This window comes from Python bivittatus, unplaced genomic scaffold, assembly GCF_059951505.1.
Source record: "Python bivittatus isolate LINGU-HERP-01145 unplaced genomic scaffold, Pbiv_v1 ctg000610_np1212, whole genome shotgun sequence".
Taxonomy (NCBI): Eukaryota; Metazoa; Chordata; class Lepidosauria; order Squamata; family Pythonidae; genus Python; species Python bivittatus.
Window position 1 is genome coordinate 42,638,056 of NW_028277088.1, and position 19,462 is coordinate 42,657,517.

Here is a 19,462-nt window from a genome sequence, read left to right on the forward strand (position 1 = left end):
AGCATTGCTGAGTTAATTGTATGTTTAACAAGGAGTCTTGTGAAGGAAGTAAAGCTAAACAAATGTGTGCATGCTTGGAATTAGTGGTTATATTAGTAGCAGCTCTGGTAAAATTAGTTCTTCTAATCTCCCATGTCTCTGAAATGCCATACTTTGATGGCTTTCTGCGTGATGCTGATGCTTAATTAGGGAGCTGTTATCTCCAATGATTTTCTCCTGCAAACACTGTAAATCCAATGTACTTGAATTGGTATTTCCTATTCTTGATAAATTTGATTTTTTTTTCAATTGTTGCCAATAGATGGCAAATGGAAAATGTTGTGAAACAGGAACAGCTCATGGAGTTTGGAAGAAGGTGAGAAATTAGTGCTGAATAGTTGGCCCGCCTTAGAAACATGCATAATAGAAAACACCTTTGTTTCCATCTCAAAGACTAGAAACTGAAATGTTTTTTTCTTTTTTAATATATTCCTCTGGTTCAGGGATCAGTCAACTTCAGGAATTTCAACAAAAGTCCCTGGACCCAGAATTGTTAGCTGCCTGGATAATCACTGGAAGATATTTTCAATACTGGGGAGAAGACTGGTACATTAAGAGAATGCAGTACAGGATGTTTTCTCTTACTGGGAAAGTCACTGGTCAGGTCTCCAAGAACCTTTGGGCTCTGATCCCTATCAAGGCAAGTCATTCACCTTCAGGCATAGAAACAGGGAATAATGGGTTGCAACATGAGCCAGAGAAACAAGGGCAGTTTCATTCTTTCGATGCTATTACAGACTGGAGTTGCCCGACCGGAAGCTTCAAAGAAACGCCCTTCGTGGGGCACTGCTGGCGTCTTTCTCAACAATAAGTGCATTCTTTTTTCCTTTCCCTCTACAGTACTAAAAACGCCCCTTTCGCAATTCGTTTTACTCGTAAACAGCGTTACTTTTGCTTTCCGTGCGGCGACCACGTAAGAGGCCGTGTGTATAAGGGCGACAGCACGGGCGCGCATCACCTTTTCAGCCCAATTCCTTTCTCGCCTTAACCGAGGACCAACCGCGCGGGGCTAAGCGGACCTTCCTGTCTCGTGAAGGCGCACACGCCGGTAGCCTTTGTTGCGTTTAGAGGCCAATGCGGTGTGAGCGGATGCCTCTCCGGCCACTACGCCCGTCCTGGCCGAACTAGGAACCTCTCCGAGCTTTCTCACCCCGCCTCCTCCTCTAGTTCCAAACAACCGGATGTGGGAAGGGAGCAAAGGAAAGCAAGCGCTCATCGACAGTCGCGGCGCCGAGGAAACGCTACCCGCCGCCGGGGTCTGGCTGGCGGCGCCTGGCTTTCCCCTGGCGCATGCGCACCTCTGCTCCCGGTCTGGCGTGAGCCCGGGTGCCTGCCTCGCGCTCTTTCTTCTAGGGCCTTCCGCTCCGTGCCCGCGGCTGGCAGCGGAAGTGAACCGGGGCGCGGAGAGGAGGGCCGAACGAACCTGGCTCCGGAGGGAGAAGCGAGGATGCGCCTGGATCGGCGGCGCCGCTGCTGCGGTGGCGTGGAGCCCGAGCCCAGGCACTGAAAAGGAAGAAGGCACCTTTCCCCGAGCAGGGCGGCGGGCGACTTGCAAGGGGGAGGCGCAAGGTGGGTTTCTGAGGCGAAGCGGCGACGGGGCAATCGAAGAGTGGCCTACGGGCGTGCGTGTGTGCGGCGGTGGCTCCTCCTCATGAGGTGGTGCCGCTGCTTCTGGCGAAGGAAGCTGGGAGGCTCGCAGGAGACCTCGGTGCATGCCCGCAGCCGCCCTCCTGCTTTTCTTTTCAGGAATTTCCCTTCTCCCCAGACTTCCCTCGACCAATGTCGGCCCTCTCGCCCCGCCCGCCTTCCAGGTGGGCGTTGGGCCCGAGCCCCTAGCAACAGGCAGGAGGGCGAGCGGGTGGGGGCGCTGGGAGGGGTCGGAGGGGAAGGAGTGACAGGTGTCAGGAAAGGGGAGCGATCCCTGCGGAGCGTTCGGAGGAAGGGAGGATCCTGGCGGCTCTCTCCGCGCTTCCGAGAAGGCTTGGGATTCAGTCGGCAGCGGTCCCCTGCGGGTGGTGCTCCTTTCTGTTTCTGGAGCTGCTGGGTTGCAAGCGTTTCCCTTTGGGAGCCTTTGGGGGAAGGTGGCTTTCTGCCGGCTGGAGCTTTGCTGGTGATGCGAAGGAAGGGCCAGAATAAGCGGCGGCGTTTTTGTGTCCTATGTCTTTCTCTCCCCTTTCTCTTGCTAGCGCTTCATCACTTACCCTGTTCTCACCGATGTTGCTGTGTTTGAGGGCAGTGGGAACAAAGCACCTACCTGGAATATAGGGATCTCTCTGCACTTTTCTGCTCAGTCCCAACCACTGGGCTGCTTGTTGCTGTCATTAAGTCTTTGTAGCCATCAACCCAAGTGCGGTTTCAATGGGAAAATGAAGGTAAATATTTTGGCGAAGGAGTTACATTTGGGGATTGCTGGGGGAATTATAACTGCCTTAAAGAAACAAGCACACAATGATTACATTTTTGTTTATCTGCCTTCAGGTGTGATTCTTGAGACATAAGTTTGCTCTAGAGACTATGTATAGTGTTGGACAAAAGTTGTATGGGCTGTTGAACCTCTGTTATACAGCAGATCTGCCTTAGATTTCATAAACACTTCTGCTTTGTCTGAACCCTAGTCTGGTTTTATGGCTTGTATTGTGGTTTTGTTAACATAATCAATAGTGTGATCAGTTACAGATCACATCAGGTGGCTGTGATTGATTAGGAAAAGATTAAAAGATTTTTGTTATACTTGTTCAAGTAGGGGTTTGAATAAGATTGAAATTCTATTTAAACTTATTAAAATCCTGATAACATATTTTGAGTTCTAGTACTGGAAATTTTGAGAATAGGTTGACTTTTCTGTATCAAGTCTAGGTCATTAGATGTTGGGAACTCTTTGCAGAAGTGTCTTATTTTCAGCTTGTATACCCGTTCCTTCCTTTAACTGGAAGTTTTGAGGAACTGCAAAATCAAGATGAATGATGTTAGTTGAAAATAATCATATGGGAATAACATCTAACAATTTGAAATTGCTGTCTTCACACTGATCTCATAGCTGATTCTACACTAATTGGTTTTATCCTAAATGCCAGATGGCTCTATATATCAGTATTAGTCTGATATTAATGCTGAAAATAAATACTTCATTTGTATTTTATAATAATAATACCAAGTGCACCTTAGATTTTAATGTGAACATTGAAATTAAGGGAAGGGTAACTCCCTCCCCTCCAACTCCACTGTACTAATTAAATTGGCAGATCATGTGTTACAGCTACATTTCATTTAGGAACATGTTGGGGGGCATGTCATGTAATTTGATTCTGGCTGCAATCCATACTTATTTGGTAGTAAGTTTCATTGTATCATTAGGACATAATGCTTTTTCTAGAAAAAAAGCTTTTCTATCCTAGTCATATTTTGTTTGTTGAAATCAACTTAAATAATTTAAAGATGGCTTAAAGTATATTCAAAGAGGCCATGTATATTACATTAGATAATGCAGTAATTGCAACACAGAACATATTCAGTGGTTGTGAAGTATTTTAGTTCTGAAAACATTTGCTGTAAACTAAATCTGTATATATATACCTGCCATCTGATATGTTAAGGTTATTATGGATTCCCAAACAAATGAAAATAGTAGCCCTTAAACTACTTTGGATTGAATTCTGATTGTTGAATTATTGGAAGAAAACAAATTGAACTGTATTAGAGACATGTTTATTCTCTTTTGCTTGAGAAAAGTTGAAATGCAGTTGCTTCAAGGAGAAAGGTCATCACCAAGTTTGCCATTACTGTTGTGAAGATATCACAGAATAATGCAGTGTTTTTCAACCTGACTCTCTAGATATTTTGCACCACATTTCCAGTCTATTGCAGTCGGCATGATCAATTATTAGAGAGTTCTATCAAAACATCCAGGAGGACTGCCATAACAGATGTGTCATTTGTTTATACTTAAAGTACCAGATAAAATACACCAGATAAAATAAAAATTAAATTTTATTAGGATTTTTAAAAATCTAAGAATAGCTGTAGCTTTCATTCTTAATCTGATTTAGTTTTTCACTCTGAAAAACTGATTTAGTTTTCTGGTAATAATGGTATGGTAGGTAGCCACCCGTAGGTAGAAATACAAAGTTTATTAAATATGTCTCCATCTCTTACTATTCCACAATTAATTTTTAGCAACTTTTTTTGTCAGAATTCACTATTTAGCCTCTTGCAAAAACAGAGTAAATAAATGTAAGAGGAACTCTTAACCTAAATAATTAAAAAATGAAGTAGCCAGCAAGTTTTTCTTGCTATATTAAGAAACATAAATATATATTTTGGAACTTCTAAGTATGATTTCCTACAAGATTTGCTTAGAACAGGCAAACTGAGGTAGTTGAAAGCAGAATAATGCCTAAATATAGATAATAGATATTTCATCTAAGTAACTATCTTCTAAATTACTAAGTAGTTAGAACTCATAACAATTTATGATTTTTACCTTCTTGAATTAAATTATTAAATTAAATCATCTGTGTAAGACCCAGTTCAGTTTCTGGATCTGTAATTCACACAATAAAAACTATATCCCTTCATATGAACTATTAAATTTAATTGTAACAGTTTTCCCCTGGGTCTACACTACTTAAAAGACTAGGTAAGATAAGGAGGTTGTCACAGGCATTCTTCAAATAATTGTTCATCCCTGCACCCCATCCCCAGTCAGGGAAGAACTGCTTAATTTATTTCACAATCTGCTGTCTTATCTGAGGAAGCCATGTATGTTTGTATATTTATTTATAAGATATTTGTTATTTTTAGTATAGATGACGGTGCAAAAGTACAAAGATTGATGTGGAATTCTGTACATTTTGGTTTCTCAGTGTTTTGTTTGTTATTTTTTTAAACACAAATATTCAGAATGTAGATGGGTCTGTTCACCATTGAAGGTTCACATTTGGACACAGACCTAATATATGTAGTACCTAATGCAGTTTAGAAACATGTCTGCTTCATAGTATTGCTCTTGGATCAGTGACAATTGTTAGATATATTCATTGATCTAGAAAGGAATATGCATCACCATATATGAGCATTTGTTTTGTATGTTTGATAGGGTAAGATTAATGTTGAGTAGGACTAATATCTGTTGTATTAAAATTTATGTATGGTATTGTGATTTGTAATACCAAGTTATAGGACTACAATTTGCTGGTGCAGTTATAAAAACTAGGATATGTATGAGGAAAAACCAAAACTTAATTTGAGAAGATAATAAATTTTATATAAAGGGTTTCTTTTTAAGGTAGTTCTGATAATCTTTCCAAGGAGTAGTTGCAGCTATTGTATGCATTTTGCAGTATGCATTTTGTTGTGGAGATTAGCATTTATTGATCTTTTATCCTGTACATGTAATAATTACTATATAAGCTTCCGCGGGGGAATAGGGTAGAATAAATGATGAAATATGTATTGCAATCTCATGATGCAAACTCTGGCCTTTTGTATGTGCAACCTGATATCACACACAAGTACGAAAGATGCAGAGCTGTTGTCATCATGATGCATGTTTTGTTATTCTGATGAAATATCAGTTTGCTGTGGATGCCTCTGAATTAAAATCTGGTTGGATCTGTTATCTGAAGGGTTCATTTATTGGTAGTGTGAAGTTTCGCATTTTTGACCACTGTTTAACATCTCATGTGGTTTGCTGAGCTGCTTTAATATATTTTAAAGATGTGATTATATCCTCTAATAATCTAATTGCCCTGTGACATTCAATTAAATGAAAGAATAAGAAATTGACTTTTCCAGCTCTACTTAATGAACTGCTCTTGTTCATTGAACTCATGATGAACAATTTTTTTTTTTTACAGTTCTTGGAAAATGGCATATATTCATTTTTCTGCAACACAGATACATTTTCTACTATTAAATAAGGATACTTTTTTTTTCTTGTAAGCACATATGTTTAGCTGTCATCCATTTTGGCTGATACTTGCTTACAAGATTGATCTGGCACTGTATGTCTGTACAGCAGGGGTAGGCACCCTGCAGCTTACATATACACCTCCCTAAAGCACAGCAATATCACACTGCTGAATTTGACAACAAAGTGGCTAGTATCTGTACTTTTTGATATTTAAAAAACAAGACAATAAGGGTAGAAATTTGTGAGCTACTTCCTCACAGTAGAAAAAGACTCCCATTCTATCTTCCCAAAGCCCTAGAAATAAGTAAAAAAAAATATAGTTTATTTCAGTGCAGAATTTGTCATATTTTTATCAAATCTCTTTTTGTGCTTTCATGTCAGTAATCCTTTAATTTTCAGAAACATGATCTTCTGAGACTTATGTTCAAGAAGGATGTTATACGAATCCAAGCTTAACACTTCAACAAAAGAGTTGTTATATGGAATATGCTTATGAGTGAAAGCAAATGCCATAGGGCATTTTATGGAACTCATGTTTGAAAAATGTCTAGAAATGAGGCGAATGAGAAGGGACATGACAATGAAATTAAACCCTGGAAGAATCAGGATAGAGAAAAGGATTTTTTTTTTTTTTACACAAAATGTAACTCAGTGTTATTGTTCCTTGGAAACATCTGACTGGCAACTTTTGGACTATGATATATCTTTTTAAGTGATGCATAGAAATGATATTTCCTTAAGTGTTGTATTATCTATCACTCATGGTACAAGAACTTGAAATAACTTTGCCTTTTGTGAAACAAATATGCAACAGTTTCATAATAACTAGATATGGTAGATGGAATGAAATATAATGAGAAATATGAGACAGAATCATGGCTAAGAGACAAGGTGATAGATTTTCAGTTCACTACCATCTATAATAGCAGGATAAGATTGATCTATAAAATTAAAATAATGTATTAATTATTAATAGTATAGAAATGTACTCCTCAAAGATATTTTCATATTATTTTGTATTTTGGAATAGAAAACGCTGCATATTCAAGTTCCATGTTTCCTTTAGAGAATTTGTAATCTTTCTTTTTTTAAAATAAATTTTATTAAAAGTTTTACAAAGAACATAAAAAACTAACACAAACTGATAAAGAATAAAAAAGCAAAGAAAGAAAAAGAGAAGAAGAAAAAAGTGCAGAAAGAGAACAAAATGAAAAAAAAGAAGCTTCCAATTTCTTTTGCAGCAAATATAATTACAAAATTAACTATTACTCTATGATTACAAAAAAAGCTCACTTTTTTCTATTGTCCAGTTTTTTTCTAATCATCAAAGCCACAAATCATAAATGCATTTTTTTCTGTTTCATGCAAAAAGTCTATAGGAGGTTTCCAATCAGCCATAAATGTAGATATTTTTTCTCTAATCAAAGAAGTTAATTTAGCCATCTCTGCAAGTTCCATCATCTTCACCAGCCATTCATCCATTGTGGGCAGTGTTGAACCTTTCCATTTTTGAGCATATAATAGTCTCGCTCCAGTTGTCATATATAAAAACAAAGTTCCATGACTTTTTTCCAATTGCCTGCCCATTAGTCCCAAAAGAAAAGTCTCTGGATTCAGTTGTACTTTAACCTTTAAAATCTTCTGAATTGATGTATGTATTTGTATCCAAAATGTTTTAGCTTTCTTACATGTCCACCAAACATGGCAAAATGTCCCTTCATATTCACATTTCCAGCAAAGATTTGAAGTACCGTTATACATTCTAGACAATTGCTCTGTTGACAAATACCAACGATACCTCATTTTATAAAAATTCTCAATAAGGCTTGAATGTAATGTAAATTTGAATCTTTTTGACCACATATTTTCTCATTGATCCATAGCCAAAATTTTTAGCCCATTTTATCATACACTCTTTCACTTGTTCTTCTGTCTCATATTTCATATTTCAGTAAAAGTTTCTACATTTTAGCAATAACATGGTCATTAGTACATAATTCTATTTCAAACTCAGTCTTAGTTCGTTCAAAACCATGAAATCTTTTATCCACTTTAAACCTTTCTGATAATTGTACATAAGAAAACCATTGACAAGAATATCCTTCTGTCATCAAATCTCTTGATTTTATTTTATATTCCCCTTGAGAAAATTCTAATACATCAAGGCAGGTTAACCATTTATGTTTACTTATCATTTCTCATCTATAAAAGATTTCAATAGAGATTTGTGTTCAAAGCCACAGTTCAACCAAAGTTAAGATGAAGACACAGCTTCAATAATCTCATATATCAGCAGCCAGCAATGATGGCTTAATCTTCCTACGCGCATCTAAGTGGGCTCTTTGGGTTGTGGTTGTCTTCTTATAATTGCAATTTTAGGATTATTCTTCTGGTTATTATTTCCTAAAAACTGCATGGCATAGTAAGCATGATGTGACCTGTAAAAAAATCCAGCTGATTTATCCCATTAACCAATCCAAAAAACTTAGATTTAGCTCCAAACAGACCCATTAACTAACTCCTTCTGGTCAGCTAATTTCCCCATGGGAACTACCTACCTGTCGATTGACTTCCATTCATTTGTCTGTGACTGAGACAAAGGCCTCATGAAAACAGGGCCTCTATAAACATTATGTTTCTCTGGCTGTTTCATCTGTCAATCTCTATTGCCACAGGTAAGTATGAAAAGGGTGTGTGTGGATATCCTGTCCATGGTGCACTAACCGTGATTGTACTGCTATAGATATTTACCCTTCCAGAGGGGAAAAGAAATAAGGAAGGAAGGGGGAAGAAAGAGACAGCTCCCAGCCTCCAAGTGACAGCTATAGCAGGGAGGACTAAAAGCTTGAATTGACTGGGAGAGGGAATCACTGGGTTGTCTGAGTCATGTGAATATGATTTATAAGTCTGTTAGCAAAGCAGTTTTATCTAGAAATAGGAAACTTACTGATTTCTATTTAGTTACTTGAGACTTTACAACAGAGGGTAAAATTTAATTTAATAATTTGCCTGGACTGCTTTCACTAAAGCATGCTTATTGGTTAAAAAGAAGCTAATGATCCATAGAGTAGCCTCAACCATGGCTGAAGAACCTTTTCCAGGTGTCATTCATCCTGCTCTTATGTTTGCTCTATGTAAACACTTTGATGCCATTTGTTAGGACTGTGCAGAGTATTGGAAATGGTTCTTCTGGAAGGTTCAGTGCAGATGCTTCTGAGATTTCCTTAGGGTGGTTGTGTGTATACACGAACATAGAACACTTCTGGTTCTGTCAGCAAAGTGCTACCCTTATACATGTATATGCATATACATGTCAAGATGACATGGGAAAATCTTGGAAGCAGTCATGTGGGGTCTTCTGAAAGATGTGGCTGCTTTAGCACTTTGAAGAAGGATACTTATTCACACAATACAGTTTTCAAAGCACTCCATTGAAGTCCCTGGAGAGGTAGTAAACCATCTTAGATGCAAATATGTTTTGGTTTTATCTCCATGTACACTGGAATATTTGTGAATCATCCCATTGCTGATAGTAAGTCTTCCTGCATAGGAAATTAACATTTTAATAACAGCCTTACATATTTGTTATGGTTACTGTATTTTCAATACATTATTATTTTATTTTAAAATACATTATACATAAATGTCATTTCCTTTTGTGCAGAGTTAAAATTCTGTTTCATGTCTAAAATTTGCAGAAAAAATGAAAATTAATTAGAGAAAAGGAGGCAGCAATAAGTTGTTGTCATAGCTTCTTAATTATTAAAGTGAATGAGAAGAAGTATGTTAACATATAGTATCAAGATACATTAATTAGGTCAGTCACTTTTTAAAAATAATACAGGAGTAGCTAACTAGAATGTATGTTTAATTTATTATGTACGGCACTTATAAATATATATATATATATAATACAATTTGCATAGGACTGAACTTTTTAAAAAATATACTGAAAAGTTACTCAGAATAGAATAATTTATTTTTTATTACTCTTGAGAAGTGGATTAAACTGTTGGTGCTCAAACCAAAAGGAACACATGGTTGCAATTGGTAGTAACTTTTATTTTCTTGGATAGTCTTCTTTGTAACTTACTGGGACAAGTGAAATGTGGTATTCGGTGATATGGATAGTTCCTTGTTTTTTAGGTTGCACATTTTCAACAGCTGCCCAAGGATGAAAATGAAATAATGATTCCTGTTCTAACTTCCAAAAAAGCAAGTGAATTACCAGTCAGTGAAGTGGCAAGCATTCTTCAGGTAAATAACAACTTGGAATGTTTAAATAGAACATTTTCTTAACATTCTTGAGTATTTGTTAACTTCACATGTCTGATCAATAAATAATTTGCTAGTTAATCTATTTCTTTGTGATGCTCAAAGAGTGTTTTGACTCGCTAGGAGATATTTCAAAGAGTATCTGTTTATAATTTATTGATAAATATTGATCTGTACATTTAGATTAAGCTATTTGCATTAGCTTAATCTGTAAATTATGTAATGGATATGGATATGTAATAGATAGGGATATGTAGTGGATATGTAAAATAGATCCATTTTGAGTTTCTTTGTGAAATGATTTTAGTCTTGCTAGAAGAATTTTGCTTCTAAACAGTGTTACTCAGCTTGATATCCAACAGAGATTTGATACTATAACTCCTATAATTTCAGTCAGTTAGGATATGCTCAGTGGGCCTAGGATTGGGAAGGGCTACTTTAAGCAAATTTACTCATCTTCAACTTTTAAACAGACTAAATAATAAAGACAATAAATTATTGTTATTAACATAGTAACTTAGACCAGTGTTTCTCAACCTCAGCAACATTAAGATGTATGAACTTTAACTCCCAGAATTTCCCATTCAACACTGAACTACATTACTGATTTGTTCAAGTATTATTAAAATCAGAATCGAATCAACAAATTATAGAAAATATTTTATTTGCCAAATGTGCATATTTTCTGGTTGGCTCTGGAAAGTCTTGGAAGTTTGCTTAATTAAATTAGAGGGCTTCAAATGACAAAACAATAAAAATATGAAAACCAATAATGCAGTGCCACTCAGAAGCTGCTACTAATGGAACCACAGAAGACCTATTTTCTGTTCTTCTGTCCTCCCACATGCTTTCTGTTTGCTTTGGAAAGCCCCCAGGCTCTGGAGTCAGTTTTGAGGGTATGCTGGGTGATTCTTTGGTGGGAAAGAAAGTAGAAGCTATGTTGTCTTCCCTCAGTAATAATCCAAATTTAGGTGTGAACTTAAATTTTAATCATGCATTGAAAAGACAAAACTAATTCCTAGCTTCTACCATGATAGTACATATAGATTGTAAGAAATTAGACTGAACTGCTTTAAGCTACCTATGCTTTTGATATCAGCACATTTGTATTCAATAAAATAATTGGGGTAGCACCCTTGTCTCAGATATCTGTAGGATAGTCAGGAAATAATGGCCATCATGTGTATAGAAGAACTGAGTGATGCCAGCCATATTTCTTTGGACACACTCAACCAAGTGCTTAGCATGACTTGTGACCAATGACTTTATATACAGATGAAATAGCAGAAATACCAAAATGCTCCCCTGTTTAACCTTTTTCGGTTGGGAATTGCTGTAGACAATTGCCCTACCTCCTTAAGTTGCTTCTTACCTTTTGATAGGTGTTATCACACAACCCATGAGCAAGTATCAATAACCATCCCATCAATGCTAGATTGTTCGGGGGAAAGGGTTAAGGTTAGGGTTCGGAGGGAAGGGAGCGGCCTGGAAGTTATATTGTAAACAGAACAATTCCAAAAACTTTGACCACATTGGCTGAAAGTCCTTGTCAAAAAAGGACTAATTACAATGTGGACAACACAAATCAGTAATCCATTGCTGAAATTAGGTATAGATTTTACCTCCCAATATTTCATAGTAATTCTTTTACATAACCCCATGCCTAAAAAATCTATAATTCTTAATATCTTGATTGATTCCAAATACTTGGGCTATAACTTAGAACAATGTATGCATCTTTATCATACAGCATTTGATCTAGAGTCATATTCATCCTGTTCAGTAGGCAATAATAATATGACAAGACTAGAGGAGTGCAGTATATTCAGATCTTGTAATGGTATCAGGGTATGACCTTGGGAGACAGGAGGAAGAGCTGCAGACTGATCTGTGGTCAGATAAGAGGGAGCTGAGTCCGCAGAAGGAATAGGGGCATAGCAAAGTATATTCTCCTACTTTATTATCCTATACTGCGTTACTTAGAATATTGAACAAGAAACATGTTTATCAACTACAGGTAGGCTTTGGATTACAATCACTTGTTCAGCGACAGTTCAAAGTTATGATGGCACTGCACAGGGGAGACTTACGACTGATCTTTGAAGTTGCAGCCATTGCAGTGTCTCCCGGTCAGGTGATTGCCATTTGCAACCTTCCCTGCCAGCTTCCCACAAGCAAAGTCAATGGAGGTCTCAAATTGCTCCCGCAAGTCACTCCCACTCCCACCATTTTTTCTCCCTAGGAGCCCCCGGGTGGCATGGGGATGTCATACAGTGGTACCTCGGGTTACGATCTTAATCCGTTCCGTGACTCTGGTCGCAACCCAATTTGGTTGCAACCCGAAGCAAATTTTCCCATAAGGTTCAATGTAATTACCGTTAATCCGTTCTGGCGTCCGCGGACCACGCGGCAGGGGCGGAAAAATGGCCGCGGACCACGCGGCAGGGCGGAAAAACGGCCGCGGACCACGTGGAACGGGCGGAAAAATGGCTGCGGACCACGTGGAACGGGCGGAAAATGGCCGCGGACCATGTGGAACGGGCGGAAAAATGGCTGCGGACCATGTGGCACGGGTGGAAAAATGGCCGCGGACCACGTGGAACGGGTGGAAAATGGCCGTGGACCACGTGTCACGGCGGAAAATGGCCGCAGATCCGGTTCGTAACCCGAGGTGGGGTTCGTAACCCAAGGTAAATTTTTGCGGCCGGACCTGGTCGCAACCCGAAAAGTTTGTTAGCAGAGGCGTTCGTAACCCGAGGTACCACTGTACTTTGTAATCCCCGCCTGCTTGTACTCTGGTCCCAATTGCTGTTGTAACCCAAGGACTACCTGCACAGGAAGTGGAGGCCATCAAAATTACATGAAATAGCTTTGAACTGCTGGGTTAGGACATCTGCTGTTGTCACCTTTGGCTGCCAGACTGCTAAAATTAGTAATATAATATAGTGTCATATGGTCCTATATGTATATTACACTATCTAGTTCCTGTGCATCTGAGTGCAGGAGTCTCTATTCATTTAACAATAAACCTTTCCAGATACCCCAGAGCTCACTGGGAGGATAGAAAGATAGATCATCTTCTGATAATCAGAAGGCCACTGTTAGCAAATTTCACTCTAACACCCATTTGGCTAGTTATCTAATCAATTAGTGGATGCTATGAGTTTGGTAGAGAAACTTTATGCCTCCTAAAAAGCTTTTTTTTTTTTTAATATGGAGAGTTGTTTACTATGTGAACAAGAAAAACCATTAAATTAAAAATCATCTGGCCATTCAGATTTTCAGATATAATGCTAATAGTAATACTGTGCTGAATTCTGCGATGTAATCTAAGAAACCTGCATCATTACTTTTAGGTTACCAATCATGTGTTCTAAGATAAGGGCATTTTCTCATCTATATGGGAGTCTGTCTACCTTGATGCTTTCTAAATGCTCTTTCCTGAGTTCTGATGAATTCATTCTAAACAATCTAGATGGCAAGTTAAATGAATGAATTGCAGAAGCAAGGAAGATTTCTAAAAATCTGCAGAAAATCTATTTTCCTACCCATAAAGGGACATCAAACTTGATGTCAAATGAGTCTCTCTCTAGGGATAGCACTCCAGGGGTCTATCTACTGTGACTGACTGGCTAACCTCCAAGATGGAAGGTCTCTGAAGATGAAGAAGATATTGGTGGCTGAATGTCCCATGTAACATTGAGAGAAGCCCAAGGGTCACAGCAAATAAATGATGATGCAAGTGGGTTTGGTTAAGGTTTTGTATTTATTTTTCTGGTTTTGGGAAAGAATGTTGATGTCTGTCTTCTTTAAACAGTTAAGATTGTTTTAATATTTGTGCTATGGTACAAAACCACATGACCTATTTCAGCAATTTTGTTCTAAGGGAGCACCTGGTGTCAGAAAAAAGAGGCTTGGAGGCTGAAAGATATTCTCCTCACCCACTGCATGGGCAAATTCACATGGTGGAAGCCAATCCTTCAGTTCCTTCAATCTCAGATACAACATGATGCTTTATTGGTATAATAGAAGAAAGTGAACATTCAGCCTTTTCTTGGTAAAAATCCAGCAATTCAGGAATCAGTCTTCATTGTTTGTTTTAATGATAGAATTTCTACTGTGTCATTCTGATTCTTGAAATGCACAGTTATGAAACAAGATTAGGTAAAAGCCTTTTGTCCAGGAATAATATATACACTGAGTATGACTTTTATGGGATTTTAATGTTTGATTGCAATTAAAGAATACATTCATGTGAATGTGTAGAATAGATACATCTATTAAAGTACATGCCCATATATATTCCATAGGCTGATATTCAGAATGGCTTGAAAAACTGTGAAGTTTGCCATAGAAGGGCTTTCCATGGTTGGAATGAATTTGATATTAATGAAGATGAACCGCTATGGAAAAAATACATTTCTCAGGTAAGAATCTCTTCCAAGAATATTTTTATTATTTTAAGCACCCAAATTAGCTATCTTCATGCAAGCTAAGAAATGTTGGGATCACAACCAGCTAATTATGTGGTGGTGGTGATGGTAGTACATGGACAAATGCCACTCCATTAGATTTGATCTTCCAAGGTAGCTTCCAGTTAGTATTCAGGTGACTTTAATAATGGAATCTTTGTCTGGATGGAAGTCTTGTATTTTTCTTCTGTTCTTTCAGAGTTTATTTAAATGAATATTTACACAATATTTTTGAGGGCCATATTTATAAATCAAACCCTGATTTATAACAAAGGTGCATATACAATTTTTCTTCAAATATTTTATTTAGAGATGTATTAATTAAGTTTGATTAATAAAAGGTTGTATTAAAACTCAGCACTGTTACATTTTTAACATTTTTAACAGTATCACTTAAGGACCTCTCTTTTGAGGCATTGTAATTTGGGAGCTATTTCCTGCTGCGGAAGATGTTATACTTAGTTTCTGAGGGAGTGGGGAAAGGAATTTTCTTTATTATTCCAAGACATTTTTGAAAAAAATGTCTTCTTTTTCTTTGTAGTTTAAAAATCCTCTGATTATGCTGCTCCTGGCTTCTGCAGTCATCAGTGTTATAATGCATCAATTTGATGATGCCGTCAGTATCACTGTGGTAAGATTATCGTTTTGCATTAAGTGAAGGGTATAGAACCTGGGCCTACGGTTAACTTCCTTCAACATTATACATACACCATGGCCAATGGTCATAAATGATGAGAAATGCAGTTCTAACAACATCTGGAAGGCCACTGTTTCATATCCATGCTTTAAATAAACACAACCCTCTGTATGTATGTATTAGTTACGCTGAGCTATTTTTTTTTCAAGTTATTTGTTTTAGATCAAATGGAATTGCTTTGCATTGCTAGCCATGCAAAATCGTTTCATCCTTTCCACATAATGTATGTTTTTACTGAAACATGCATTTTGAACTGGCTTTAAGAAATTGTCTCTGCTCAGTTTTCTCTGTATTTAAAGCCAAACACATATTAAGATTGTACAGTATATCTGTTTTGAGGGATGCCTTTTTTCTAAAGCCTTTGGATTGTATGCATGGCAAAGTGGATTTTGTCTTCCCAGTGATTGACTATTACTAAATATATTAAAAATACTTCTATATTATTTCCATTGTGAGGTTTTAAAATTAAACAGAAACAAATTCTCTATGCATCCACATTTCTTCTCATGTAACTATATTCTTCCTTTGTACAAAGATATATTGACTGTTTGTATGGAGCTACGCAGTAAAAGCAGTGGGCACATTATTTTTGTTCTCTCCTTTTTTCTAAAAATATAACTGATTCTCCTGTATAAGACAAAGCTGTTTAAGGCACTGTTAAATTACACACCTGTTAAAATGGAAGCTCTGTAACAATACTATTTGAATATAATTTAAATCAAGTCTAGAACCTACGGGATGAGTCAGGCAAGGCTGATGTGCCTTGCCTATCTTTCCCCTCCTCCTATATGTTATCTGGGTGCCAATCCTGCTAGTACACTATGTCCCTTTAGCTACCATTGCTGATGTTCTTGATTTTAAATGCAACATGTTGAACTGGCCCATCTTGGCCTCTCCCCACCCTGGCCAAATGTTTCCAGGTTCTGTTTTCTTCCTTCCTTACCTTGGCTTCAGGTATGTAGTTTCTAGCTGATGCATTTGCCCCACCCCTCCAGTCTTCCCAGCACCTTCCTTTTCCTACCCCCCCCCCCCCTTATGAAGCCAAGGATATTAGCAGCAGCTCAGGAAAGATGAGAAAAGGAAGCCTAAAGACAGTTGGATATGATATAATTGAAGCTAAGGACATTGGCAGGGCTATCCAACCAACCTTCCTCATCTTCTCATAACCTTCCTTTCTCTTCCTTCTCTTAGTTGGCATGAGTAGATACCAATGTCCTTGACTTTTATTTACTCTCCCTCTTCCTTAATACTTCTGCCCATATCTGGACCAAGAGCTTTCCATGTCTGGAACCACACATGGTATGGTTCATAGATGAATGTTTTGCATAGTATTAATATTTTTGAATCTAAATGGTATGCCTAAATTACCTAATTAAAGTACAGTCCATAACTTAAAGTGGCTTAAGAAATATTGGTAGCACAAAAGGAGAAAATGTGCACATTTTTAGTTTCTTTAGATGTCTTGTTGAACCTAAGTGGAAAAGATACTAGATAAATCAAAGGAGCAAGCCTTGGTCTGGAGATTGGCAAAAAATAAAAATCTTGAAAAATGCTTTTGGTTCTCATTGAATACATCCATTAATAGTATGTCCCTGACTTTGTCTTTTGCATTAAAAATACCTTTAGACACATTGGAGAAAACACAAATGTATTTGAAATGGAGTTGAATCTAAGATAGTTAACAAAAAAGACAGTATGTGAATAAAGTAGACTAAAAGATTCCAGAATTAACTTATTAGATTTTCTGTTCTTTTACATACTGATTTACAATTATTTCACTTGATTCAGTAATAATGGACTTCTAAATTTATAAGTGAAGTTGCCTGCTTTTCAAGTTTGGGTTGTATCTCCTGGATATTAGATTAAAAAAATAAATAAATAAATGGAAGATTGTTGCATGAATTTGTTTTCTCTGCACAGAATCTAATTTGCACTTTTATGTATATGTTAAAAAGAAATTCTCAGTAGTATTTGTCTACTTTCATACAGGCAATACTTATTGTTGTAACAGTTGCCTTTGTTCAGGTAGGAATTTTTCATTTGTTTCACTTGAGCCACTATTTGTTGAGTATTTACTGTTGTTATGCCAATTAAAACATTTAGGAGTCTATTTGTAAGTTGATTCTTTTCCTGTTTAACTTCCTCTTAATGTGTTTATATCTATATTTGAGAAGAGAAATATGTATTGGAATGTATATTCAACAGGATATAAAAGAGAGGAGGGACTAAACTTATCTGTACAGTAATAAACTTTTGCCTGCTGAAATAAAGAAATACCTAGAAAAGAAGAATTTCCTTCTGTGACCCATTAATAAATATGTTGGGATAGGGGTCACAACTGAAGAAGTATTTTTGATACAGACTATTGATGTAAACCTGAATCTCTCTCATATATTCACACACACACATACACACACACATTATACATACATATATTTATATTTTATATTTATATTTTGGATCTCATAATTAGTATCTGAATTTATTAGAAATACCTGTTAGATTGTAGAAAAAGAGAGGAATAGGGATAATCAGCTGAGTATTTTGTTACAGTCACTTGCACATTCTAATTAAAACTAAAAAACTGAAACATTTAGCTTATATTCTCAGGGGTTCCGTTCCAGCCCAAAACTGTGGGTAACAAAACCATAAATAATGAGAACGTGAGTCTGTGGGAATTAGGGGACTAGTTTTCAGAGCTTAGGGTCATCCTCTACTTCCCATGAGAAATTCCTCCATGTTCACCCATAGCAGTTGTCTGCACAATGTACTTTTATTTGCATATTCGATGCAAATACACTAGTGTAGTGTTTACCAACATTTGTGGTAATCAACAGGCATGTAGTACAGGCTGCAGTAGTATGCACTGTGCATGATTAAGAGGCCACACAGGACACTAGTGCTGCCCAAAATTACTGGATGTCATCTCTTGATTATGCCGCTGGATGCAAATACTGCCCATAGACCCTGTAGATTAATTAAAGTGAATCATGACTGATCTTCTGGAGGCAGTAGTAGAATCTAGTGGTATGATCAGTTGGCCTCTTTACCCCAGATTATGGAAGACCCTTCTGGAGTGGAGAAGTCAGTGTGAGTCACTTGTAACGAGCTAGACAGTTCACTCCATCACCAGCCATACTAATTGCTCCAAAGAAGGTGGCCAGCTACCATAAGGAAGTCTCATGGAGTTTCATGATTGGGTTGACCCGGGAAGATCCACTACAATAGAGGGGGGGAAAGAAGTTGCAAAGATGGTATATTGTGCAGTTAACTTAATCCCAGTCCTTAGAAAAAAAATTCTGTTAACAATTTTGCATATGTGTAAAATAACAGAAATCAACTCCAGAATCTCAGCTGTGCAAAAATCTTATGCATATACCAAAGTCTGGTCTCTAATTTCATGCTGTGTACTTGTAGGAATATCGTTCAGAAAAATCTCTTGAAGAATTGAGTAAACTTGTACCTCCAGAATGCCACTGGTAAGGAATAGCTTATTCTTATTTTAGATGTAAGCGATGTATCTGAAGATGCACTCCTAATTTCATATTATGCCAAATGGCTGAACCTGTGATTTTTTTGAATTGGTTTCTGTCTGGTAGTAATTATTTTGATGTTTTCAATTTAATTGTAATCCTATCTGAAGATTACAATGAGGAGTAATATAAAATAATCTTAGTAAATGAATTACAAACAGGGATTCTTTAAATGACAGGGTTTTATGTTCATGTGTCATTGAAAGAATAGTGAATGCAGACACTTTTGAGACACTGGATAATAACTGCATCTTTTGAAAGGGAGATCTATTTTGTTTGTTGAAAGGGGAATCTATTTTGTTTGTTGAAAGACAGCCTATTTTTTTAAGGGGTGGTTGCTGGGACTACTATCTGTAGCATGCTGCTCTTTTTGGTTTTAAATATTTTATATTGTCTTGGGTGCATATGAGCAAAGAAATATTTATGATTATATAAATAATGCACAGTTTTTCAAATATATTTTTTGAGGTTTTTCTCATTTACATATAAACAACTTGCTGGAGTTGTGGCTATTAAGTTACACTCACTTGGATTC

At 37.1% G+C, this 19,462-nt stretch overlaps 1 protein-coding gene across 4 annotated transcripts in view; it reads left to right on the forward strand.

Moving 5' to 3' along the window:
• The first annotated feature begins 958 nt into the window (after positions 1–958).
• Positions 959–19,462, forward strand: part of ATP2C1 (ATPase secretory pathway Ca2+ transporting 1) — a 45,219-nt gene continuing 26,715 nt past the window's right edge. The window contains exons 1-7 of one of the 4 annotated variants that reach the window (XM_007438529.4): positions 959–1,608; positions 2,226–2,411; positions 10,097–10,207; positions 14,536–14,652; positions 15,239–15,328; positions 17,384–17,419; positions 18,812–18,873. In XM_007438529.4, the coding sequence (XP_007438591.1) occupies positions 2,406–2,411; positions 10,097–10,207; positions 14,536–14,652; positions 15,239–15,328; positions 17,384–17,419; positions 18,812–18,873 (422 nt within the window). In that variant the 5' untranslated portion in view covers positions 959–1,608; positions 2,226–2,405. Of the gene's footprint in view, positions 1,609–1,697; positions 1,851–2,225; positions 2,412–10,096; positions 10,208–14,155; positions 14,283–14,535; positions 14,653–15,238; positions 15,329–17,383; positions 17,420–18,811; positions 18,874–19,462 lie in introns of those variants that run through there. The other 3 variants (XM_025173396.2, XM_007438530.4, XM_025173397.2) reach the window with 3 other exon arrangements.